The 25,749-nt window shown below is 41.7% G+C and overlaps 4 protein-coding genes across 4 annotated transcripts; 1 reads left to right on the top strand and 3 right to left on the bottom strand.

Moving 5' to 3' along the window:
- Positions 1-857: 857 nt before the first annotated feature.
- On the bottom strand, positions 858-4,718 carry LOC126560636 (neuronal acetylcholine receptor subunit beta-3-like). The gene is made up of 11 exons (XM_050216593.1): positions 4,652-4,718; positions 4,420-4,577; positions 4,215-4,366; positions 3,768-4,141; positions 3,537-3,689; positions 2,508-2,588; positions 2,263-2,423; positions 2,041-2,192; positions 1,587-1,963; positions 1,368-1,520; positions 858-1,297 (listed from the first exon to the last, which is right to left on the bottom strand). The coding sequence occupies exons 1-11, from the start codon at positions 4,716-4,718 to the stop codon at positions 858-860; spliced, it is 2,268 nt and encodes a 755-aa protein (XP_050072550.1).
- Positions 4,719-6,110: 1,392 nt separating this feature from the next.
- LOC126560635 (single-minded homolog 1-like) lies at positions 6,111-8,908 on the bottom strand. Its single transcript, XM_050216592.1, has 7 exons — positions 8,848-8,908; positions 8,083-8,277; positions 7,381-8,024; positions 7,118-7,323; positions 6,941-7,047; positions 6,733-6,880; positions 6,111-6,658 (listed from the first exon to the last, which is right to left on the bottom strand). The coding sequence occupies exons 1-7, from the start codon at positions 8,894-8,896 to the stop codon at positions 6,118-6,120; spliced, it is 1,890 nt and encodes a 629-aa protein (XP_050072549.1). The 5' UTR covers positions 8,897-8,908; the 3' UTR covers positions 6,111-6,117.
- A 4,750-nt stretch (positions 8,909-13,658) lies between these two features.
- Positions 13,659-15,731, top strand: LOC126564721 (neuronal acetylcholine receptor subunit beta-3-like). The gene is made up of 8 exons (XM_050221814.1): positions 13,659-13,794; positions 13,971-14,125; positions 14,225-14,269; positions 14,404-14,513; positions 14,601-14,986; positions 15,067-15,219; positions 15,301-15,494; positions 15,564-15,731. Exons 1-8 carry the CDS (start codon positions 13,710-13,712, stop codon positions 15,729-15,731), a joined length of 1,296 nt encoding a protein of 431 aa, XP_050077771.1. The 5' UTR covers positions 13,659-13,709.
- A 2,054-nt stretch (positions 15,732-17,785) lies between these two features.
- LOC126564447 (beta-hexosaminidase subunit beta-like) lies at positions 17,786-23,485 on the bottom strand. Its single transcript, XM_050221504.1, has 7 exons — positions 23,343-23,485; positions 23,063-23,142; positions 19,408-19,590; positions 19,256-19,331; positions 19,051-19,166; positions 18,236-18,970; positions 17,786-18,161 (listed from the first exon to the last, which is right to left on the bottom strand). The coding sequence occupies exons 1-7, from the start codon at positions 23,455-23,457 to the stop codon at positions 17,805-17,807; spliced, it is 1,662 nt and encodes a 553-aa protein (XP_050077461.1). The 5' UTR covers positions 23,458-23,485; the 3' UTR covers positions 17,786-17,804.
- Positions 23,486-25,749: the final 2,264 nt, after the last annotated feature.

Raw genomic sequence — 25,749 nt, 5'->3', positions numbered from 1 at the left:
CTTGTTGGTGGAGGAATACGCTTAGTGCTATCGACGGAAGGCAGCAGGAGGTGGCAGCTCCAGTGCTATGAGACCAGCGGTCCACCAGGAGACGATGCGGAAGTGGCAAAGCAGTCAGTTCTGTCAGGATACGATGGACACATACCCTTATCCCAGACCTTGCGTCGTGGATGGCGGTGTGGCTGGTGCAGCAAGATGGTGGAGGATGCAGAACATGTTCTGTTTATTTACCCGCGGTTCCGCGAGGAGCGCGGCGAGTTGGTGCACAGCTGCGGAGTGGTGCTGACGACGAGAAACCTCACGCAAGTGATGTGTGCTTTGGAGGAAAAGTGGGAGGCAGATGGTGCTGGAATGCGGGCGATTGCAACGAAGCTGCAAACCATGTGGAGAGAGGAGCACAGGCTGGCCCGTGTTGGGCATTGACGACGGATTGGAGCCACTAACCAATCGCTAGCCGTGTGCGGGAGCAAAACCCACCCTGGAAGTAAAGCCCTGCGGCAGATTCCCGGGGGATGTGGTCGAGGAGTTAGGTTTTAGTGGGTAAGAGTCTCACACTACCCTGTGTGTGGGATGTGGGGTCAGAGTCCCTGACCTTGGGTAAGTCCTTCATTCCCATCACTTCGAATTTAATATATTCTTATATTAATATATTCTTTCAATCTAGGTTGAAAAACGAAACGGTCCCGAACCCCCCCCCCCCCCCCCTCTTCCCTCTTCCAACCGTACGAAGCATGTAGGGCAAGGTGGAATATATGGAGAGTAGAATGTTGAATAAGAAAGTGCTCTGTTCTTACAGTTAAGTACTTACAAGGTAGACAAATAAAACATATTTTATTGAGGCCTGTGTCATAGGGAAATCAATTTAAGTTTTCTTTCGGCAGCAGACTAAAGATCATTAACACATAACTTAGCAAAAAGCAAATAAACATTATCCTATCCAGAAAAACGTTAACCACATTGGGTCGTTGGTGTTCCGCAGAAGCTATACGCTTCGTTGGTGCATCATTATCAGATGCATCCGAGACTAGATTGACCGTGTCACCATCAACGTGGTCCGGTTGCGATCTAATGGAATTATCCCTATCTCCACTTTCTGCTTCGGTTGTATCTGTAACCTCACTACCGGCCTGATCGCCGGTTTGAAGAAACATTCTTCCCAAGTTCGTAGAAGCTACCCTGGTAGCCAGTTTATCGACCAACCGTTCCGTACCATCAGCTTTCGGTGCGGTGTGTCTCAAAATAATCGTAAAGGCCAACATTAGCACGTTGATCATCAGCGAATCGCGGAAGAAAAGCACTGCAAAAGAGAATGTATTACCATGGCGGAAACGCAGCTTTAAAGCTAAAGATAAATTAAAACATCTTACACATTTTGGGAACAGCTTCGCCATGGTACGGTACACGCCAGTACAGGTACTCCATGTAGCTAAAGTGGCCCATGCAAGTGGCACATAGTATGTATAGCCGTTCCGTACTACCACTGTTCATCCATAGCACTGCCAAATTTATGATGATCATCACTGAAAGCGTTAGAAAAGTCAAATGTAAGCCCTAGATTACTTTCTACAATTCTGTTCATTACTCACAAAACCCTGGCGTCAAAATCGCACCATAGATGGCAATATGTCGTTCCAGTGTGAAAACATACTCCAACGATGGGTAGCTGGTGTTGTCTGGTAAGTAAATGTGTAGCAAAATAGCAGACTGGATTTTCCATTCCGCATGCGTCACTTCAATGTCGCGAGTAGAGAGGTTCGACATGCGGCTGATGTTGATTTGATTAAAGTTTTCCAACCATGCACCAAGAAACATTGTACACTTCAGACTATCAAAAGGCCAGTTGGCGGTATTGCTTGAGCAGAGCGCCTCATACTGGCAAGGAGGAACACACAGCACTACTCCGGTCTGTTTCACTTCACAGGGATGGCTTGCACAAGCATTATCTCCGTTGCCACTTTTAAGACTAGCTCATGAGAGAAGCGATCGATGTCGGTTAGCTTAAGCTGGAATTATGAGTATTCTGTCCCGATGCTTACTTACTTGTGAAATGCAACAAAGGTTGGACGCCACAGCTCACTCGAGTCGACGATTAGTTTATCGATTCCGTACTCAGCTCGATCCCAGTTCAGGAACTCATCCTTCCAGGAGAAGCTCATCCACACGTATAGGAACAGGGTGGATTTTTCCTCACTCTTGTAATTATTGAAGGAAAACGATAGAGTTTTTTGCAAATCGAGCTAGTTAGTAGCATAAGTAACATACCACATCGTAGTTTTGAACATGCATGGAGGCTGTCACGTTGATTGCGGTGTTATGATCCTTCACAGGCCGTTCGCTTTTGTCGTAATTGAAACAGAACAGATTCCTGATGAGTTTGGCTTCCTTGTTTGGTGCATCGCCGGTACCGTCACAGTTGATAGTGGCTGCAAATTGCCAATATAAGAACCATAGTTGATATAATTTAAAACTTCACCATTGATGTTTAAGTGTACGTTAGTGTTCCTTACCGCCATGTCTGAGACATAGAAGCACAACAAATATAACAGAACAGTATTTATACATTGCCAACATGGAATCCTTGGTTTGCGCTGGTATTAGACAAGGTCTACCGTAATGTGTACCGAACTGAACCAAGTGCACAACTGAGGTTTCCCTGTCCGTGGAAGTGCGCAGTTCACCAGAAGTACCAAATGTAAAGATAAAAATTGTACGCCCACAACTAGTAGTAGCGATAATTTCACATCCCACGAAACAAGTGCTTCTGAGCAACTAGGGATGTAGCGATAACACTTGTCAATAAAACTGGTTAGCGTTGAAGGAAAATTTCATCCATGTTTAGTTAGATTTTTATTCCAATGAGTAGCTGTGAGCCGTCTTGAAGCGAGTGTTTATGAATGCCTGATCAATGGGATAGTCATTGCCGTATAAAGGATTCCTGTGACATATTTTAAGTCTTCATATATTTTATGCAAATCTCATGCTTCTATTCAACTGCAATTTATACCATTGAATTATCATATTTTAACTACTAAAACTATAAAAACTTTTTCGGTATCAAATTGAAAAACATATACGCATAACAAACCATACAACACAATAGCATCATCCGGTCCATAAAAAGGATTACTAAATCGGATTGATGTTGAGCGCCACCCAAAGTGACTGGAGTTGTAGTACTGTTTTCAAATCCATCAACAACTAGAGCCGTTGTATCACCGTTTCCATTTTCCGTGTGTCGATAGTTTTCCCGCTCCGTTAGATTTTCTTCCATTTGTCGTGTTTGTTTTAGGTTGGTAAAATGATCTGCCTGCAGTAACACGCGTCCGAATCTTGTGGAAGCTATCCTAACCGCTAACCGACCAACCAATCGTTCCGAGTGGTTCGTTCTCGGTGCGGTATTCCTCAAAACGATGGTAAAAACTAGCATCAGCACGTTGATAAGCAGTGAGTCGCGAAAGAAAAGCACTACAAATAGAGAACAGCAGTTAAATTGTACATATTTTGAACATTGAAGCTTGAACTTAAATGCAGCTTACAAAGTTTAGGCACATCCTTGGTGTTGTATGTCAGATGCCAGTAGATGTACTCAAGATAGATATAGTGGCCTAAACACGTTACGGACAGAACGTACAGTCGCTCAGAGCTTGCGCTGTTCAGCCATAGGACTGCCAAACTTATTACCACTACCACTGAATAGATTCAAAAATTTACCAAAAATTTCAAGTGAATTTAAACCGAGCTCTAGCCTTACTGTTGTCGTTACTTACTAAACCCAGGAGTTATGACGGTACTGTACACGCCCATGCGTCTTTCCAAAACGAATTTGTATATGATCCACGAATAATCGACGTCAGTTGTATCGATGCTAGAAAGCACATTAGTTGACAGTAAATGCCAGTTGCTTTGCTCCTTTAAGTATTGCTGTGACACGTTTGATGCTCGCGTGATGTTTAATTCAGCCGAATATTCCATCCAACTACTCATGTACAACGAACACTCCAGTACATCAAACGGCCAGTCGACATTCGTACTGAAACAGTGAACATTGAAGCTGCAGGGTGATATGCATGAAACATTGCCATTATGCTTCACCTCGCATTGATGGTCTCTACAGGATTTGTCAATAATGCCTGCTGGTTTGCTAGACGCAGTAGAAAAAAAAGAACAACAGTTAAAGAAGCAATGTTTCACCGTTTACCACTAACTCTAGTAACCTTTCTAATGTCTCGATTGTTGGTCGCCATAATTCGTTGGAGTCGATGTTTACCATCTCCAGTCCATAATCCGCTCTGTCCCATGCTAGAAATTCATCCGTCCAACTGATCGATAGCCAAACGGATACAATCACGGACGGTTCTCTTTCCAACTAGAAATATATTGCAGTTTAACTTCGCACTAGACAAATCAAACAAATCTTACCACGTAGTACTCTTTTATATACATCAACATGGTGACATTCACCGTAGTGTTGTGGTTTCGTACGGGGCGTTCCGTTTTGTCGTAATTGTCGGAACATAACAGCTTCTTGAGGAGCTTTCCCTCGATGGAAGAAGGTTCGCTATCGCAATCGGTTGTGGCTGAAAATGGGAAAGGAAGTCGGTGTGCAAAGCAAAGCGGGCAAGTATGCTTAATGATACAAAGAAACACTTACCAACATAATTCGTTTGCAGCAAAACAAGAAAGCAGATTAGATAGAAAAGATAGATCGTTTTAAACATGTTTCGCTAAAAACGTTTTAGCCTACCAATTAACCAAAAGAAAAGACAGTGGGACAGAACCTCAATGTAGAGCAAGTGCAGTTGAATTGATTCAAAGCTGGTATGCGAGATGGGCGATAGTTTTGTTCTATTTATTAAACATTTTCAAACCGCCCACTTATGCTAAACGCAGGCCGTTTCGTTGAATTTACGCAAATCGTGATAATGCTAGATAAGGGTAACAATTCGCAGTAAAATAGTAAAGTTTCAGTGAACCGGAAGTTACATACTTTTCCAGCCGAATGAATAATGATAACAACCATAAGGTAGGTACGTCATTCACGGCACAAACCGAGACCAATTTCTACAAATGAGGATTCGCTGGATATTGACGCTATGCTGCTGGTATATAAAGCTGGACGATTTATCATTCACCACGGCATACGAGCTAAATCAGTGTATTGTATTAACAAGTTTAGGTATAGAATAAGAATGTGTAAATTTTGATCACGGCGCTACGAGTAATATGACAGTATTGAGAGACTGTTTGCTCTGGAGCGATCCTTCCTAAGTTGGGAAGGAAATTTACAGTGATAAGATCGATATTCACGGATCTTTTAATGCACGAACAATAGCGAAACGCGATCCAGTATCCTCGAAATCTGAAATCTGAATCGGGATCGGGATCGAAATCTAAAGGTTAAGTTTTAGGCTCTTTTCGCAAGAATACCGAATTGGTTAGCTCTGAGAGATAAACTGCACATGAGTGCCCAAACACAATGGCGGGTTAAATGGGAAGAGAAGTGAGCGGCGGCGGGTCCCCCGAATCCACAAGAATCTTCATTCCCGTTTCAAGCAGATGTCAATGTGATAGAGGACCCCAACTTTCATTCCGCTTCCATCGGGCCTCTTTCTTGGAGGCTAAATTCGCCACTGCCCAAACAGATCTTCAAATTTTCTATATGAGTTATGATAAAGTAATTATATAACAATTTCAAAAGGTTGTAGTGGGGTAACGTCACAGTGCGAATTCTTCTCATTGTATGATAACCAGTTAAGTATAACAGACAAGGTTTTGTTTATAAGAGAAGAAATTAGATGAACTTTGTCTAATATGATTGTTGCGTTGAGTGATTGTGCCGTGTTTGACAGGAAAACTACGTTTCGTGTATTTTATTTTTAACTTAATCATCTAATCTAATTTTCCTTCACGGTTTGAACTTGTAGCTAAAATGAATTTCAGATAATTCATGATTATGTTAAAAATATCGCAGCCTAACAAAAGCAGGGTTAAAAAACTATTGAACACCATTTATATGAACGTCTCTAACGGACGCAGATAACCAAAATGGTCGCACTGGCATTGGAACGTATTAATATCACTGGAATAATGGCTACTGTTCTTCTTCACGCTGCCCAACTACGTCGTATCTGACCCGCTGGTACTGACGGAACAAGAGCGAAGGATCAATTCCCGATCCGGTGGATGTGTGTCGTACGTCGAGTAGAGTTGCTCGTAAAATGGATCCAAAAAGTCGCATGCAGGAAAAGCTTGTGCATCCTCGAACGAGTAGCTTGGCTGTGTCTGATTAGTGTACTGAGACGACTGATCGTAGCAGAGATCACTCGGTAGGAACGAATCTTCATTTCCACTTCCATTCAGCTCAGCGATCATGCTCTCGTTCGAATCGAGAGTATGGTGGAACTGGAGGAAACTATCTATTTCTTTGCTACTTTCGATACTGGGTACTGAACAGGTTTCTGGAAGCTGAAGTGCTTGCAGAGGTTCTTTGTAGGCGGACAAATGCTGATTGCAGCTGTGCGCCTTTGCCATGTTATGGGAATGAGTTGTTACATGGAATGGCTCTGTTGACGAATGAGTAACCTGATCAAAATGTGGACTCAACGTTGATAGCGGTTGTTGATTATCGTTCAGTTGAAGATTTTGCACCTCAAAATCACTGCAAAGAAAAGCACATACAAAATCTTTAGAGCTTGTTGTTATGAATGCCTGATGATACGATCGAAATCATACCTAAGAACATAATTGACACTAACGACGCAGTGCGGTCTGGAGGAACGAGTATTGTGTACGATCGTGGCATACGATTGTACCCATCGCCAACCGCCTCCCTTGGTTAAAAATCGGTAGTACTTTGTTATCGTTTGTCCTTTCTGTAACACTGTAGATAGATGCGTAAATTATACGAAAAAGAACCAACTCTACGTAGCTTAACACTTACGCGTTTGATGGGCTTGTCTAACGTGGACAACATCAGCCGCATGGATGTACCGGTAAAGCGTATTTTCAATCAGATCCTGTGGTTCATATCCTGTGAGATGGGAAACTCTTGTGGAAACACAGAACAACAATGTTATTATCATGATCATCACCTATTCAAGAAGTGAACGTAACTTACTTTGCATCAAGAAAGATCAACTTCAGATCTAAGCTGGAACGGAACATGAACATGTTTTGATGCAATTTGACTTCAGTCGCTGCCGAGGGAGACAACGAGTGGCCAACGGCAACTAGGCCAAGATTTTGTACGCAGCAATGTCCGGGCGTGTTGGATGACTCGTGTGGAAAGATGCGTGCTTTCAAATATCCAGTGCATTGGATGACCTGCAGAACGAGTGTTGTTAGAATATTTTGGCATAGCGGAGATGACACACTACGTACTTTGTATCCGGACGATGTGAGTCCTGCATTACGTTTAGCAAGAACGCACCGCATCCGAAGAAAGAAGGTGCGCTCCATTTCGATCACGTACGAGCGCTGCTGCTGACTGAAACTATGCCGATGGTTAGGCTGATGAAGGTTCCGTGAAGAAGGTAGGTCAGTAGGTAATTCGTGGTGTGGTACTCGAGGATCGGAAGATGTATGGTGTTGTTGCCGTTGTGCGCCATGTGCTGCAGGCGTCGACGCTGCTGACGAAATGTCACCGTAAACAGGGGAACCGCTTGCCAATCCAATAGCTGATGGATCATGATTATTAAATATGGCACTCTGATCAGGTTGAAGGTTATGTGCGACATGCGGTGGCGTAGTGGGAAACGCTTGCTGTAACGATAAGATGGCTGCCATCTCCTCCTGATCGTATGCATGGATGTATTCGTAGATCGAATTGCCAGTAAGCTCCACCTGGCTGAGGCCGAGATGTACAGATGCCGTTTCCGAAATGTATGTGATCTTGCCATCGGGTGCCACAACGAAGATGAAACCATCGAGCGTTTGAAGCAAATGTGACCCGAGCTCTTTAATGCTCGTATCGCGTGTGTGCGGAAGGTGCAATGGACGCTCTGAGCCCCATGCTGTACCAAGTCCTGGAGTAGAAAAGAGGTTAGTATCTTCCCTGTCGAAACCACACGCTGGACGACTTACCTTCCGGAAAGATTTGTCTCATCTTCAAGTACGATGTGGTGAGGCGTATGATGGAAGCTTTGTCAAGCTGTGACGTGATGGCACTGGGTAATGGCAACAGCTTGGCAAGCTCCAAAAACTCCACATTTTCTTTCTCTCGACGGGAACGGGCAGCATTTTTGCTTTTCTCCTTCATGGCACAACGAGCGGATAATCCTGTTGGAATGGATTATTAGAGCAGCTATTAGATTGGCGTTTGGATACAGTGGCAACAGATGGCACAAATGATGCACATTGAAACTGCATCCCTAGTAGTGTCATCCAAGACGATCGCACTACTAACTTATTTTCCAGCGGATTCTTCAGCTGGTCTAGAATATTTTTAACTTATCCTTAACTTAAGCTTGACTCCTGCCACTGCTAAACAATTGAACGAACAAAGCTACCGCTAAGTGAAGATGGCTTTGTTAATGCCAGCAGCATCCATTTTTTCTTTAATGCTTCCGTCAATTCACACTTCTCGATCGATCCTGCTCTATGGCGTACGTGTCGTCCTGTTTCTTCTACCTGTCTAATTATACTACACCATTCTTCGTTAGATGCGTCTATTTCTATCCATTTCGAATCAACGCATTCGCTTAAGCCACTTGTTTTCATTCTCTTTTACTCCCGCTTCAATCAAGTTCTCCTGTCAAGCTTTGAACTTCCCACGTACACGATCGTCGTTACGTGCCCAAGTTGCGATCGCTCCAAATTAAGCTGCTGTCCAGCATTTTAAAAGCTTACCCAATATGTTTTGATTGCTATCGGCGCACGGCTTCCGTAGAACTTTCATATTTGCTGCTGGATGTTTGTAAGCGGTGCTAATGAGAAACGAAAATGCTACCACCTGCACGATCCACCGTTCCGATTTGTCCTGATCCGGAGCACGTACGGAAGATTGTTTGTGGCAGTATTTTTCGGACTAACACTTTACCACCGGGTTTTGCACCTTGCTCGTCCAATAGCCTAACTTTAATTGCATTTGATGATTGTCTACGGCCAGAACTTAGGTCCTGAGGCTGGGACTGGCTAGTGCAGGTGAAAATGCAATCAGTGGCGGTGTAAAATATGGGCGGTGCATATGGCACAAGAGGAAAGAAAAACAGATAAACAGACGATGGACGAAAGGAAATGGAAACTGTTTGCTTTCCCATGCACTTTGCACTCGGTGCATCCTTGTACCTCGAGCGTTTATTGGCAATATTTTAAAGGGCGTTTCATGTGAACAGTTTTCGCAACATCGATCCGTAAGCGGCAATTGACAATGTCTTTTCTTTCCAAATGATGGACACTAGCTTCGTAGTAAGTTCAGGGCAACAACTCTTTAGTTAAGCTGCTTAGCATGTTGGTCGTCAAATATCAAAGACTAAGCTCTAGGTAATACAATCAAACAAAGCATAGACTTGGTACTTGGCTGTTTGTCTCTCGGACATAACAGCACAACCGTTTAACACCATGTGTTCGCCATATTTGAAGAGGTATTATCGCCCAAACCATACCAAACAGTCCTTGGGCAGGTACGGAGTACGGTTGCCCGTCAGGATGCTACTTTGCATAAAGTTGTTCGTTGCACGTTGTCCCTTCGATCGTTGGCACGGTAACGTGAGAACCTGACCAGCTCCACAGTACCTCGTTCTCGAGATGTTCGGGAAAATCCTGGTCGAACTTCATTCATTCCCACGCTTGCAACGATCACCGGCAACCGGAACTGTATGTACGTTTTTCCCACCCTTCGAACGTGCTCGATCGATGCAGTACCTGATTTTATTGCACAGCAGTAAAATGCTCGTTAGGTTCTCTGCACTGTGTAAACAGGCTAATAACCTTTCCACGAACAGCAGGCGAATGGCCACAGGCATGGCGTTACAGAATCGATGTTGATAGATGGTTGCATTTGAGATAAATTGATAGTTGTGATGTGTGATCCTTACACGTACCACTATTCTGATGGGCATCAACTTTAATATTAATCTGCAGTTAACCTGATACCAGGCGTCACATCTCTATCATATGCTTCCTCGATTGACCGATTGTCAAGTTGACCACGCATTCCAATCACTGCGATTAGCTAACGCTGGTAATGACTAAACATCGGATGTGTTTCGGAGCCCGTTCTTGTGTTTTCGTTTATACATCTGCCTGTGATTTGATCGTGCTTTCGTCGTAATATTCATCATTTATTGAACTTCGTTCTATTGTCGAATGTTGTTGGTGTCATTTAGAAATACAAAATGGAAACGATTAAGCAGTACCTCGACTGATAAATAATTAAAATGAACATGGTACTCCCTTTTTTGCTTAAAGGCTTCCTGGACCATGTCCGCCAAATACTGGCTTATTAGATTTAATGATAGCAAATAGTCGGATATTCAGACCTTACTACGAGAGCGTTATCAGGTCAGAATTCTGTACCCATTTCTGTCCTGTGAAAGATAGAACTGACTTTCGTCCTCGTCAGGGAATCCTATCTCCTCTCCCTCGGTTCCCCTAACATGGCCCTCAGGTTGCATTACGTATCAGTTCATAGCCTTCTGTATCGTTTAAGTTTCTCAGTACAGTTCCAACACTTTTTTTTATAAAACATAATTTATTTAAAACAACTTAAAAACTAGTTTACAAAAGAAAAATGTGGTACATGTAGAGACGACGTACAGGTTTTACAAAGAACATTTAAGGATATTTTCATCAATCACAGGTAATAGGAGTAAGGTAAGAGGAGGGAAGGGAAGTTTAGGTTGTGGTTTGGAACAATGGCTTCCATAGCCTGTATCAGTATGCTCCAAACACTAGACACTCTAGAGTACAGGGCAATCTTGAGCTCCCGAGTCTCTGGCTGGGAGCAGAATGAGCAGGCTGAAGGAGACCGATTCATCCTGTCGAGCAGCAGTTCGTGTGGCACCTTGTTGTGCACCAGCAGATATAGTATCGAGCGTTGGTCAGACGAAAGTGTGTAGCTGGTGACGTTTTTCCAAATCCATCACCAATAGGTGGAAGGTGACTCCATAGCCACTTTGGAGTCTGGAAGTCTGTCGACCATCATTTGCGGCAAACTTTTAGTTGAAACATTAGGTACCGGATGGTATGCGAACTGCTGAATTACCGCCCGAAGGCACGGATACGATGTGGCAATGGAGCCTATTTTCGGGGGACTCCCAGCACAATCTATGTGCTGAGCCCCGATTTTCAAGCAACCCTGCTCTGCAACGTACCGATTCACCAGCAACGCTGTTGTGGTAATGGCGGGAATGTGAAGATTGAGTCCACCTCGATTGCGTGGAAGGGTCAACTGGGTTAATGGGATTTGAAAATCCCCAGAACCGTCCCACAGGTAAGCCCGCACCGTCTTGGAGGCCAAATCGATGTCCATCGATCGTGCGCCACACACCGATGCATCAAACCAAAGCTTGGGCAGAAGGTAAGTCTTTAAAAGCACCAACTTTTGCGCCAAATTGAGGTCTCTAACACGGTGCAAATCTGACCAAATGGCGGAACTGTTGGATTACGTACACTTAACGATGTATTTATTCAAATAATCAGGCTACATTCAATCAAAAACATTCGAATTTAAACATGGAAGAAAGAGTATTTGTTTTGCAGATTATTTCACTTTGTTCGATGGCTTGGGCAAGATATTCGAAGTTAGCGAGATATTCGAGGTCGATTGCAATACCTTAAAGGTAGTTCATTTTAAAGTATCTGTCAGTGAAATATGCCGACTATAAAGTAGAATTTAAAATCGTGTCGTCAATGGCGAGGTGAATGAGAAGTTGTCCTACATAGATCCGGGCTACTGTGGAATCTTTTATCAGATACAAACCTGAGGGCGACAAACAGATGTGAAACGTTCGGTGGTCTTTGGTTCTGAAAAGTGTTTGTCAAGTAAGAATTTTTGGAATGGAACCTAGGCCTATAGAATCGATATCCGCTGATCCGGGCACTGGACTTATACTGTAATAGAAACTAGGTTGTCAGAGACTCTTTTTCAGCGTTACAAAGATGTACATAACGGGCTCTTTGGTTGGATCAACTGCACATCAACGACCGATAAACACATCGTCGACTGGGCATGTTGGCACAACTTGTAAGCATTTGAACAGACAAAACTCGATTGTATTGGAAAAAATACTTGACGTAGTTTAAATCCATGGTTCAATTGAATATGTAGGTTAGAAAAGACTGACTGTTTCGCTGGACAGTGTGCATAAAATACACAATCAAAAACCTCGCTGTTAGCACGTATAATTGAAAATTAGAAAATTTGAAACTAGAAAATCGAAAGCGATATATGCCAATAGGACAGTTACACTGGAATAAGAACTATTGTGGACTTGGTATTAGCAATTCTAGTAAGCCACTCGACGGTCAGCATGACCTTATTGGATCGTTAAGTCAAAAAGAAGAAGAATATATAGATAACGCGGTTTAATAGCACACATTTCCATTAGGCATTGCTGATCAATCTATATATATATATATATATATATATATATATATATATATATATATATATATATATATATTTTATATATATATATTATATATAAATATAGTATATTTTAGTTAAAATTTCATTTCCAATTAAACCTAACTAGTTAAATCTAAAATAAAGTAACCTGAAGTAACATGCGTTTCCTATAGAAGATTGTTTTTTTCTATAGAATTGTGATAAATTTATTGAATTTGAAACGTCAAGGGAACATAATCCAAACATTATTTAATACACCAGTTCCATCCATAAGAGACTCGTTTTTTTTTCGTTGATAATTCATATGTGCCATCTCCAAACAACGCATCACTCGTCTCAGGGCAATGTTTTTCTTTGTTTCGCAAGATAACAAACGCTCCATCCGGTAGGAGCATTTGACTGGTTAACGCCTACCGGAATCGCTAAGGGGTTGTCGAAGAACAACGTAAGGCTCGTGATGCACGTATGCATAAACTAATTCACAATATTTTTATTTACATGGCACTAAGTCTCGGCGATTTATTAGATTGTCCTTTTGTGTAATATCTTTTATGTGACATGCTGATTGTATTTTGAATTAAGATTGAAATGGTCGGTAGCTCACCTTAGCTAGCATAAGAGATTAAACCACGTCCGAGACATCCGAAATGTAACTTCTAGACGATGAGAGTGTCACAGGAATTCCATACGAAACAACATAATACTTTGTGCATATTAAACAACAAAATATTTGTCGAGAACTAGAAATGTTTGCCAAATTTAGAAGTAACTTTTACTGATTACTTTTTATAGAAAAACTTGGATTTAGATTTTATTCGTCTTTCGTTTGGACCAACAAATGAGATTGGATTCTATACAAAATCATGCCGCTTATAACACCAGCACCTCTATTATTGGAGCATCAGTATTTATTGGATATGACAGCGTCCTTATCTTTCGATGGAGCGGGATCCAGGGAAGGGAGTCGAAAGTGTTTAGTATTGCGTAATTTACGGACGACCCCTAATAGTAATCAGTCGAGTGAATCTAGAGTCTGGGACCGTCGGATGTCGGTTGTGTGCCTTGTGACAGTGCATCAGTCGTTGAGTAAGAGCTGCACTAGCCGTCCGATCGATCGATCGATCATTCGAAACGCTACGCAATGTTTCGGTCCGGTATCGTTACAGCCAGGATCGTCGTCCTGCTGGGATGGATTACATTGCTGTTAAATCACGTACTACCGGCAGGTATTACACCGTCACCGTGTGCCTATTGAAGAGAGGTGCCTTCCGCACCAGGCGTGTTCGTACGTGACATTCCGGCGTGCTGCAAATATATCCTTCCGGTGCTGTAACGTTCATCGTGTGCTTCTGCTTGTTGTTTTTGCTCTTTTCCGGGTTGACCTGACGGACACGGGTGACAGCATCGTTCGAGTGCGGCAAGAACACGGCTAACGAGGAAAACCGGCTTAAAAGCTCACTTCTCTGCAATGGCTACCGTGTTGATACGCGCCCAAGAAAGGATAACACCCAGTCGGTCAACATTTCCGTCGCTTACTTCGTGCTAACGTATGAATTTGTACGCAACCACATCGTCCCGCACTGAACCGATCCCTCCTGCTGGTTCGTGGCCGTTTCCACAGCTTGTTTTTCTGTTGCTTTTATTTCTCTCTTGCAGGAGGAAGCGGATGACCTGATGAAAGTGGGCGTGTGGATGGAGTTGGTAAGCAGGAAAAAGCGATATTACTGATCGTGCTCCGTTCAAGATCACGTATTTGTAATTTAGGATTACACTTCTACCCTCCACCGATTTAAATGATTTATCGTGTTGTACTTGTTGGAAATGTTCCTTCACAGCAATGGACGGACGAATTTCTGAGCTGGAACAGCACGCAATGGAGTGGCATAGAGCGTGTGGCGATCAATTCGGATGAAATTTGGCTACCAGACTTTCGGCACTATTCATCGTAAGTGAACTTCACCCCACAAGCCCCGAAGGTGGCTAGCACGAATGTTTTGAGAAATTAAATTCTTCTTTCCGTTTACGTGTACAGGTACTACAATCCTGAGGAGCTGCCCGACTGTGCCAACCCAAAGTGTTCCGTCGCGTCGAATGGAACGGTGACCTGCCTGCCCGTGTGTAGCATGAACGCTAAATGTGATGCCGACTATTCGCGCTGGCCGTTCGACTTGCATCGGTGCAACATGTGGTACGGGACGTGGGCCAACTCGATGGACGAGGTGGACATACACATAGTGGACGTGTGTCTCGCTAGAAATTCAGAATTTAAAAGTCCAAAATGGGGAGTAGTTTCGCTTGACCGTGGCCGATCGGTGCTTCAGTCCTCGGATAAGTACATGTACACCGTGCTGAACATAGAAGTGATGCTAATAAGACGTGCTAGTTTCGAGCAGGTGGCCATCATCGGACCAATACTGAGTGAGTTGTGTGTGTGTGTGTTTGAAGCGAAAGAGATCATGTGAGAGTTATTGCTAATTTCCAAAAATCTTGATCCTCAGTTTTAGCGCTACTGAATGTCTACATTGTTTGGCTACGATCGAGCAGCTTCGAAAGGAAAGTTTTGCTTGGACTGTCTACGTTCACTCACTTTAGCTATCTCAAACAACTGGAATGGGCACTACCGTACAATCGTGATACGCTTCCGAACTGCAGTAAGTTAACCCGTTCTTGTCCAATGTTTGTCTGCTACACCCATTTACGCTTCTTCATCGATCAATCTCGCTTTGTTTTAGTGATCTTTTTGTTATGCTCCACCGTGCTGAGTGTTGGGCTGCTGCTATTGACATTGCTCAACTGCTGGATTCGAATGCGACGAAACCGCGAGCTTACGATGGGACCATTTATCGATCGTATTACTGGATCATTTTCCCAGAGTCGGGTAGCCGAGCTATTACTGGCTGCAGACTATCTGGAACTAAACTACACGGTAAATAGAATGCTTTGAAACATTCCAGACAGACGGCCGTTCCTAATCTGAGCTTACTCTATCTGCTAGGTGACACCAGAGGAGAAAGATCACTTTTGGGCAAGGTTTGGAAAGTTGTTTGATCGTGCGCTGGCTGTAGTGTGCTTGATCGTTTATGTTGTACTTTTATGGCTCTTCATACCCTTCAACCATCAGTTGGATCAAGTGTCTGGAGTGAATTGTTTCATATCGGCATAGATTTTTAACAAAGAATTTGATGTAATAAACCACAAACACAGACACAGGGACAATATGTTTAAAGCTGTACCTAATACACACAAATTATTAATATTAAAGTAGTGCTATGTGTTAGGGACAAACCTTTGAACTGTTTAATTAGGCAAAGAGTAATCCATTTTTTTTTTGTAAATGCCTTTTTTTATTGCGCTGGAACGGTCTGGCCATATTGCTATTTTGGATGCTATTGACTGCAGTGACCAATATCACCAAATATACAATTTTAAACATTCAAAGATCTTCTCGGTGTTAAGCTGACATTTGAATCTGAAAACTTCTTGATTTGATGGTGGTGCCACCACCAAGCAGGCCAGGGGAAAGAACACTGTTATGAACAGTGTTTATGTTGCCGATATTGTAACAGCTAATCATATGCAATTTTGAATTTCGGCCCTTCCGTTGAGACATTCATGATGTTAAATTCTCTCAACGAACCGGCAGGCTTGCCGTCTAAAATTTCAAAAAAAAAACCATAAAAATGCTCGGTGTTTACTGGCATGTTAGCAGTTATAGCATCGCTCTGAAGTTAAAAATAGACCAAAAATCAGTTTAAAATCATTTAATGTATTGTGCACTTTTTGTAACGTCCCGTTTCAAGTGAGCCTCACCCGGTCCGTAGAAAATAAATAAATAAATAAATATAAAAAAGTAAGTTAAAAAGTTTAGAAATATAGCACCTTCCAAACGGGTCGCTGACGAGCACTTTCTTGGTGGGGCATTAGTCCGGCATCCTCATCACGTGCCCCAGCCCAGGATATCAGCACCGCCAAATAGCTCAGCTAGCTCGTGATTCATTCTCCTTCGCCACACGCCCTGCTCTCGCACACAACCCCAAAGATAGTCCTTAGCACCCGCCGTTCGAAAATGGCGAGTCCTCCCTCAACATAGTCCAAGACTCGTACCCGTAGAGAACTACCGGACGTATCAAGGTGCGGTAAATCGTGCATTTCGTGTGTTGTTGGAGTCTTCTGGAGCGCAGGAGTTGGTGGAGTCCGTAGTAGGCACGATTCCCCTGAACAATGCGCCTTCGAATTTCGCTGCTTACGTTGTTGTCCGAATTTACGATCGTACCAAGGTAACAGAACTCCTCTGCCACCTCGAGATCGTCGCCGTCAACTGATACTCTGCTTCCAAGTGGGACTCTATCACGGTCAGAGCCTCCGGCAAGTATGTTTTTTGTCTTCGACGCATTGATGCTCAATCCAATTCTATTGGCCTCGCGTTTCAGTCGGATGTACGCACACCGCCACAGTTGTCCGTCCGATGATGTCGATGTCATCCGCGAAGCCAAGGAATTGGAGAGATCTGGTGAAAATCGTGCCCCAGATGTCGAAGCCCGTGTTTCGCATGACAACCTCCAGAGCAATGTTGAACAACAAACAGGAGAGGCTTGAGGATTGCTTACTAGAGTTTAGGGAAACTTACAGTTACATAATTTTGATGTATCTCTATTCTATAAAGAAGGAAGGTGTTTATGAACAAGTTCAAAAGTTACTGGGGACTGGTCAAAAAACTATAACATGAAAGCAACACTATCTGCCATCTAATAAACAAGAACAAAACAAACCACGGACGAAAACAACTTAAACTTATTTAAGAAACCGGAAAAACCCATGTAAAGAAGTAAAAAAGTAGCAGGAAAGCCAATAATCACCGGGCTAACTTGTACTGCAGGTTTTTTGGAATTTGTGCAATCTTTCACAAAATGAACCTATTTTGAAATATTTCAGACCATCTCAATCGACTCGACGCAAATATCCCTCCAGTTTGAAATAGCTCCTGAATTTCCCCATAGTAGATAAACCCAACACCAGATGACGCTACACGGACTCGTTAAAATAACCAAAGCGGGAGCTTCAGAGATTTCAGATTAGGAAAAAAAATGTGATAAAATTACCGATATCTTTCCAGGCTGTAGGGCCAAAGAAGAAAAAATAATTTTAATTAGGACAAGGCTGGTTTAAGCCTTTTTTCCTTCAATGTTTATGCATTTTATTCCATGATAATATCTTTAACGTTTACGTTCCTTTTAGTTTAAATACAAAATCCAGGCCCGTTCGGTGGTTGCGCCGGTATTCCACGATGATTCATGCGGCACGTCTGCTCTTCCAATCGGCGAGCCGCTTCATCCGCGTTGTTTACGCTAGCGGGAGACCAAAGTTTTTCCGCTGTGGCAGAAACACGTGGGAAAATTCGGGGCAGTATGTTGTGCCCATTGACCACCTCTGACCACATGCACGCTTCGCCACCAAGCACGAGTGACTTCTGTTGGCCAGTACCGATGAAATCGTGAGGATCACAGTTATAAAACTTACGCCAATCACCACCGGTGCTGAGATGATCAAGGTACCAGCAGGAGGACAGCAGTGCTGGTAAACCATCGCGAGTAATCTGTAACGAACATTGTGCCAGGGACATTAGCCAGTATGTAGAGGAGAACAATGTAAGCAAGGGCCTGAACTAACCCTGTTCAGCAGATCCTGTCGATTGCCGGTCCAAACGTGGACCACCGTTCCGTTCGGAAGTCGCACACCATTCACGTAAACCTCCTGCCAAACGAGCGAGCTGCGGTTCAGCACATCGATCTGATCGACAATCCGCTGGATAAACTTTTCCTCCAGCATCTCGAACGAGTACAGTCGGTTCTGCTTCATGTACTCTAGAATATGGGGATTGCTGGCCCAACATTCGAACCCAACCTCATCCCCACCGAGATGCACGTAATGATCGGGAAACACTTCAATCACTTCGCGGAACAAATTCGACAGGAAGGTGTAGGTAGATTCGCGCGTTGGGTCCATTGGTCCGAGTTTTCCACGATATTGGTCATAGCATTCGGTGAGCAGTTCCGGATGTGAAACGCCCCACGAACGCGTATGTCCAGGAGTGTCAAACTCCGACATAACTCGTATGCCACGTTGGGTCGCTTCTTCGATGATCATTGCAATGTCCGCCTGGGTGTACACCATGGACGGGTGATAAGCTCCGCGCTCGCTTAGCTCCGGGAAGGTTCGGCTTTCGTATGGGAAGCTATGATCATCGACAATGTGCCAGTGGAACACATTTAATTTGTTGTATGCCATTCCGTCGAGGATCTTCACCAGCGTGCAGGTGTCGATAAAATGGCGCGATGTGTCCACCAGCAGGCCACGATGGGAAAAGCGAGGACCATCGTAAACTGTTGTGGCGTTGATTCGTAACTACAAAGAGCCATTATAATTTGGATGTATTAGCTTTCATACCATGGCTCATAAATTTGATTCATTCTCGCTATAGGTACCGTGCTACCATCATCGGAAAGGACAACCATTTGCGAAAATGATTCCAGAGCACGCAGCATTCCCCAGATGGAAAACGAGGACAAAAGGGCCTGGAAGTCATCGATGATGATTGTATCTGAAAGTAATAAGATTGTAAAGAAAGTAATCGATTAGCAAAATCGATCAGAGTGTTTAGGCTCGTTGTGTTTTGCTCGCACCACTTACATTCTTCGTCCATGGAAAGGTAAGGTAACGCTTCACAGGGAGCCTTTAGATCCACCTTCACTTGTTCAAGATATCCCTGGAGATGGAGACAATAAGCGTGTATCATTAAAGCTGATGTGTGTTTCTTTCGCTACTAATGTTCCGCAACTTACAGCCCAATTTGAATCTGAGCGCCAGGAGCGATGTCCCTCACTGACGGCACGTAGCCCATTGTTCGATTGGAAGGAATATCCTCGGTTAACCATCGCTCGACGGGTAGTATTTCCAATTGAGAGCACAAGTTTGTGGTAACGATCGAGTGCCTTCGTCAGTATATCGCAGCTGAAGTTCATCGACTAGAAAACAATTGATTGAATATGTCTGGTAAGGTGTATGTGAACTAGGTTTTTTATTGTTTAATTGTGAGAAGATGAACAATATTTCCATGATGTTTTTCCAATACATTGCTTCAAACGGTCGATGGACTGTTACTCTGTAAAAAGGACTGATTATCTAGCTACGAATAACTTTATGACAAGCAATACAGCAATGACATGCCAAGACTTCTTAAATTTATAGTGTGAAACGAGGATAAAGAAGGAAAAAAACAAAGGATTTTTTAAAGAGTTATGCAAATTTTTCAGGCGGTGATTTAGGCACAATTTTATAACGTTCCAGGAACTCAAAAAAGTATTTTTTATTCGTAAAGGACGGTCAGGAATTATTGCTTACTCAATAAAAGTCCAATCGAAACAATTACTTCTCCTTGGCTTTAGCGACCCTCTAAGGACATGTCGGCCATCGAATGGCTTACTAGACTTGCTGATACCACGTAGTTGGATAGTCAGTTCTCACTACAAGGGGATGGGATTTGAACCACGGTCCTGCCGTTTGAAGACTGCCACCGGGCCGCTCCGCGAAACTTTTAAAAAGGAATATTATGGAAGTGATTAAAGCAGACAGTGAAGAGATAGGTAGATAAAGAGATAAAGAGAGAGAGATAGAGAGAGAGAGAGAGAGAGAAAGATAGGCAGAGTGACAGAAGATCGAAGGGACAATGGAAATAAATGTTAGTCTAGTTATATTTATCAACGGATAACAGCGTTTGTTTCTCGTATCCCAAAATGGAGTTTAAAGGAAAGCCGCTTACCCTGGTCACGATAGTCATGTGTTAGTGGTTAATGATATTTATAGCACTATATACAGTGACGGATCATAATTTAAGATCCAATTCATGGGCTGCTTTCGATACTTCTACTAGGTCTAGCCATCTACCAACATTTGATAGATTGCTTTTCAGCATCTGAATCTGAAGTTTAATTGATTGCGCCATAATAAAACATAACTGAAAAAAGTATAAAAAAAATGTAGACTTAATACATGCTATCTTTTATATTATTCAAGTTAAACTATTTTAACATTGAAAGAAGTAGAAACCAGATGCCCAAAACTCTAATGATCTAAAAAAAATACTTTCAAAATTGATTATTGGTTTTGTGCTTTTACCATATTTTTATCAGAATGGCCAAACGGGACTAAGAATCGATTTTAAGATTTACCCAATGATAGGAACGTTTCCTTAAAATATTTAACCCACTTTTATAAAATAAATAGGTCAATACGCTGAAAATTGGTTTCACAATCTCATTTTTACATCATGTACAATAGCAGCTGGTCTTAATCTACTGTCCGGCTCTTGGTAGAACTAACTAGTATACGTTAGGCTCAGTAACAGGTTGATCCGGCTGATAAGTCCCCGGTCTCACACATAGATGGCGCCGCTAGTATTAAATGCATATTATTTTTATATAGCACCAACCTTCAAATGATTCGTGTCAAAATTTGACGTCTGGATGTCAATTAGTTTGTGAGACAGAGCGTCTTTTGTCAAGCAACTTTTGGTTGCTTGACGAACGAAAAAAGAACGAAGAAGAAAAAAGTGTTGTTCCACCAAGACAATGCACCGTGCCACAAGTAATTGAGAACGATGGCAAAAATTCATGAATTGGGCTTCGAATTGCTTCCCCACCCACCGTATTCTCCAGATCTGGCCCCCAGCGACTTTTTCTTCTTCTCAGACCTCAAAAGGATGCTCGCAGGGAAAAAAATTGGCTGCAATGAAGAGGTGGTCGCCGAAACTGAGGCCTATTTTGAGGCAAAACCAAAATGGTATCAAAAAATTGGAAGGTCGTTACAATCGTTGTATCGCTCTTGAAGGGAACTATGTTGAATAATAAAAACGAATTTTGACAAAAAAATGTGTTTTTCTTTGTTAGACCGGGGACTTATCAGCCAACCTGTTATATGAATAAACTGTTATTATTTCAAGCCTCAATTCTAAAATGTGGAGACAATTGGTTGGACCAATCCGAAGAAGATACAGAGGACAATAAAATAAGACGATATGTTGTAGTAAAACAGATGAAAGGTATGACGTCGATTTTCGACATTATAACTCGAGCAAATTGAATTAATAATATCATCGCTAGACAACGATTTTGAGTATCGCTTTGTTATTCTGATGAACATATGGTCAATAAATTTATTTTTATTTTTGTTTATTTTAGTATGACGGCTCTACGTCGTATTGCCAACACCGCTTGTGATGACTACGTTATAAAACAACATTTCAATTGAAATTTTTAAATATTTTTGGCCATCTCAACTTAAGCAGCAAAACTTATGTTTTCCTTTTTAACGCAATCATTTATTTGATTATTTTCAACCTTAAACAAACGTACTGTACTCAGTTGTTTAGCTAATGTTAATGCGGATGTACCTAGTACATCCGTATTACATAGTACAAATTATTTATTTTCCTCAATATCCAGGACATTTCCAAATTGAACTTCTACAAGGAACGACTTCAGTTCTGTGTTATGGATTATATTGATGGATTTTATGAGTAATGTTTAGTTTAAAAATTACCATAATACCGTCCTGTAGGAGTTAATTAGGCTCAGTTAAACCGTTCTTCTAATTGAAATTCAACAAAGGAACATTCTCAGGAACATAAAGTGATGGCAATTTTTCCGTGACATGGTGGGAATTAAATGGGAGGAATATTCATTGTGGTAATTATTTAATCTCTGGACTGAGATAAGAGAGTCCAGCATTGTCTTTTGATTCGGGTTTTTGTTCGGTCTAACACACTGTAGGTCATGATGTGAAGCCACGAGCTGTTCCAAATAAAAATACAAAAGGGCTTACGACGTGTCATTTGACAGTAATGTTAGTGTTGTTAGTGATTGCCACTTAAACCATTTTACAGTATAACAGGTTAAAAATATTCTTTTAAATATCATAATTGAGAGCCTTCAACTTGGGCATAATAACCGATCAACTTCCTCTTCAATTATTTGCAAAAGAACACCGCGGGGAAGCACATTTGGTGCATTCATTGTGTAAGCTAGCTCATCGCACTTCTTGATCAACACACTTCACATTGTTTGTTTGGGAAGAGCGAGAGTAGAGAGCAATGTTGTTGGTGTTTACAGAATGCAATTAAACGTAATCCCACCACTTTTGATAGCATTTTGTAAGTACAAACAGTAGCTTGCCACTCAACACACACACAAGATCGTTCGGTAAGTTTTTTCGATGAGCAGAGCACACTAATTCCCTTGATCGTTGTAATCTCTGTTCGTTACGTTAAGCTACTGTTGGGGCATGATTATTATCGCCCCTTCGCCAGTGTGTGAAGTAATCGAGTTCGAGAACAAATGAAGAACACTTCATAAGCCGAGTGCGATGGAGACGATGAAAAGTACCGAGGATCGAGGAAAGTCATTTCATCCGAGGATTATATTAAGATCGTTTTTGGATTACCTGAAAACTGAATGTTCCCGTTTTGATAGTGTAGAACTGTTGGGACGTTGTTTGGTTCCTCGGTTTGGGCCATATTTCCCCTGCAAAATGACGGTCGAGTGTGTGGCAACGTAGCGCGCGATCGGAAAAGAAAAGGCCATTCATCATTACAACTCATCCACGCACAGTAGGGCAGGTCATTGGCTCCCGGAAGGGCGGTGAGCAGGTTTTGTGGACGGACACTTTGACCAAACGACACACACAAACACACATACACACACAATACACAAACGCAGCGTACCTTTGGTGGCCTTCACAACTGGACCGGGATCGACGATGTAGCCGCCCGTCCAAGGGATCGTGAGTAGTGCGATGTAGAGGGCCAGCGAAACACGACCACACTGTACAGCTTTCATTTTCACCTAGAACACGCGTTGATAAGAGTTGCAGTTGTTTCTGAAATTGTGCGGAATCGCAGGATCCGATCCGAACTCGATGAACACCGTTCAAGCACTGTCGCAGCTGGCTGGTCTGGAGCAACGATGAAGCTGTATCTCGTGCGATCTTGGATGCTCTCGGCGGAAGGCAGAAGATTTCTTTATGGCCTCTTACACGCTCGCGCTTCATCAGATGCGAGACGGAAGCGTTTCTTGTTGCATGTGTTGTTCTTTCATTGATGTTCTTTAATCGTTCGTGTCTGCCGGCCGTTTGATTGTAGTGACACGGCTTTATCACATAACATCGGTGAGTGTGTGCTGCTGGTCGGTGTAAATGGTTGCAATAAAGTCGATCGAAACACTAGCATTACCTGTAGTGTATTTTTTGAAGAGTTTTCTGTGAATACCGGATTTTCTTATTCAAAGTAAAACAACTTAAACTTGTTTCTCATTATTTATTTTATACATTTATTTCGAAGCCATAATTAATTTACTGTATTCTAAGAATCCGTCTATATGAAGCGTTCAAAAGAGGATTAATCAATTTCGAAAACGTGACGACTTTAAACATATCTTTTCCGAGTTGCTTAAAAAAATCAGGCTAAGAAATAACCTCAGCTTGGTAAGACCTTGGCATGAAATAGGTTTAAAATTTTGCAACAATGTGTTATAATTTATAATGTTCATAAATGTAATGGTGTCGTGTGGGCTTGCAGCTATCTAGGAACATAAAGCGCACGTTTGTACATTTGACTTTACACTGTACTGCTGTTTGCAGTTACAGCTAAGTGTTCTCGGAAATATGAGTGAAATATTTCCTCGATATGCGTTTGTTCTGAAGATTTAATTCAATAGATTTTCTATATAACAAACATAAAAATCAATAGGTTTTCGTTATTCGTTTTTTAACGTTTTTTTTGTTCATAAAGGACGGTCACGCTGTATTTTTAATTTTTATAATGGTAGCAATTATGTTACGTTGTAATTAAGCAAGAAAAAATTGTATATTCATGTTATTTATTTATTTATTTATATTTAATAATGACGGTCCAGTGCCGTATTGTCAACACCGCTTGTGTTGAATAAACTTTATAATTATACTGATAAGGCATTTCCTCCTTAATCTTTGCCTTATCCTGGGCATACATCGTATATGCATGTGTAGTTTTTTTTACAAAATAACAATTAAAATCAATATTTTGTGATTAGTGATATGGTTCACGAACTTTTAAAGGACAGTTTGATATATTTGTGCCTGGATCGGTGACCGAATTCATCATGACAATTACCCTGATAAAAGACATCGCACTGTATGCTGCGTTCTTTATCAGCAAATTTTAATAGGTTTGTTATAAGGACTCTCCTAGAAGCTAGTAGATGTCCAGTAGACAAACATGTTCCAAAGCAACTTTAATTTTCACTCATTTAATTTTACTCGCTATGCTCTAATAGCACTGATCAATATAATTAAAATATTCACAAGTTTATCTTCGTTGGTATTTTTTTCGGATATCAAAAGCTTATAGTAAACAATATGGCAGATGACTAACAGAATAAAAAAAAGCTTATAATATAGAACAAAGAATAGAAATTGCTTTTTTTCTTCTGATAACTAACAATACTGAGTAATTTACAAATCTGTATGTAAACACTGAAAACTATGTCGTAGAGATGTTGTCATAATAAATAAACATGAATCGTGATTTGTTGGAAATATGGGAGTGAAAGTTGTACTGCATTAGGTTTGATGAAAACTGTTTAACACAGCATTTCTAATTGAATGAATTAAATATAAAATAAAAGCATTCGGTAAGAACGAAAAAATGAGAAAGGATTTAAATATAAGCTCACAGGATTGTATTACCGTCCAAATAGGCCCTTTGAGCAAATGCTGCTAGCGCCCTCTAGTGTTAAATGAATTAACGTTTTTCAAAAAGGTGTTTGTCTGTGCTTGAAATAATTCCGAAAAGGACTGTAAGCCAAGATCGGACAAAATTATTTTAAATTTTATTGTTTTGCTTAATGATAAGCCAATACCTGTTTTGGTCTGATAATACTATAGACAAAGACAAAGTTAATACTTAAGACAAAGTAAGTTATATATTTTATAAGCAAGATTACTCAAACAAGTTGACCAATATGAAGCTTTTAACGTAAGCGTGATATGGAGCTTACGTTTTTATGATTCATCTCCTAAAAAAATTATAATAAGTAGTTTAACCTAACAATTGATGAACAAATGAAAACGCCGTTTGCGAAAAATTGTAATAA

The sequence above is a fragment of the Anopheles maculipalpis genome, chromosome 3RL, assembly GCF_943734695.1.
Source record: "Anopheles maculipalpis chromosome 3RL, idAnoMacuDA_375_x, whole genome shotgun sequence".
NCBI classification, from domain to species: domain Eukaryota; kingdom Metazoa; phylum Arthropoda; class Insecta; order Diptera; family Culicidae; genus Anopheles; species Anopheles maculipalpis.
The sequence above is the reverse complement of the archived record's forward strand: the minus strand, read 5'-3'. Positions and strand labels throughout refer to the sequence as shown.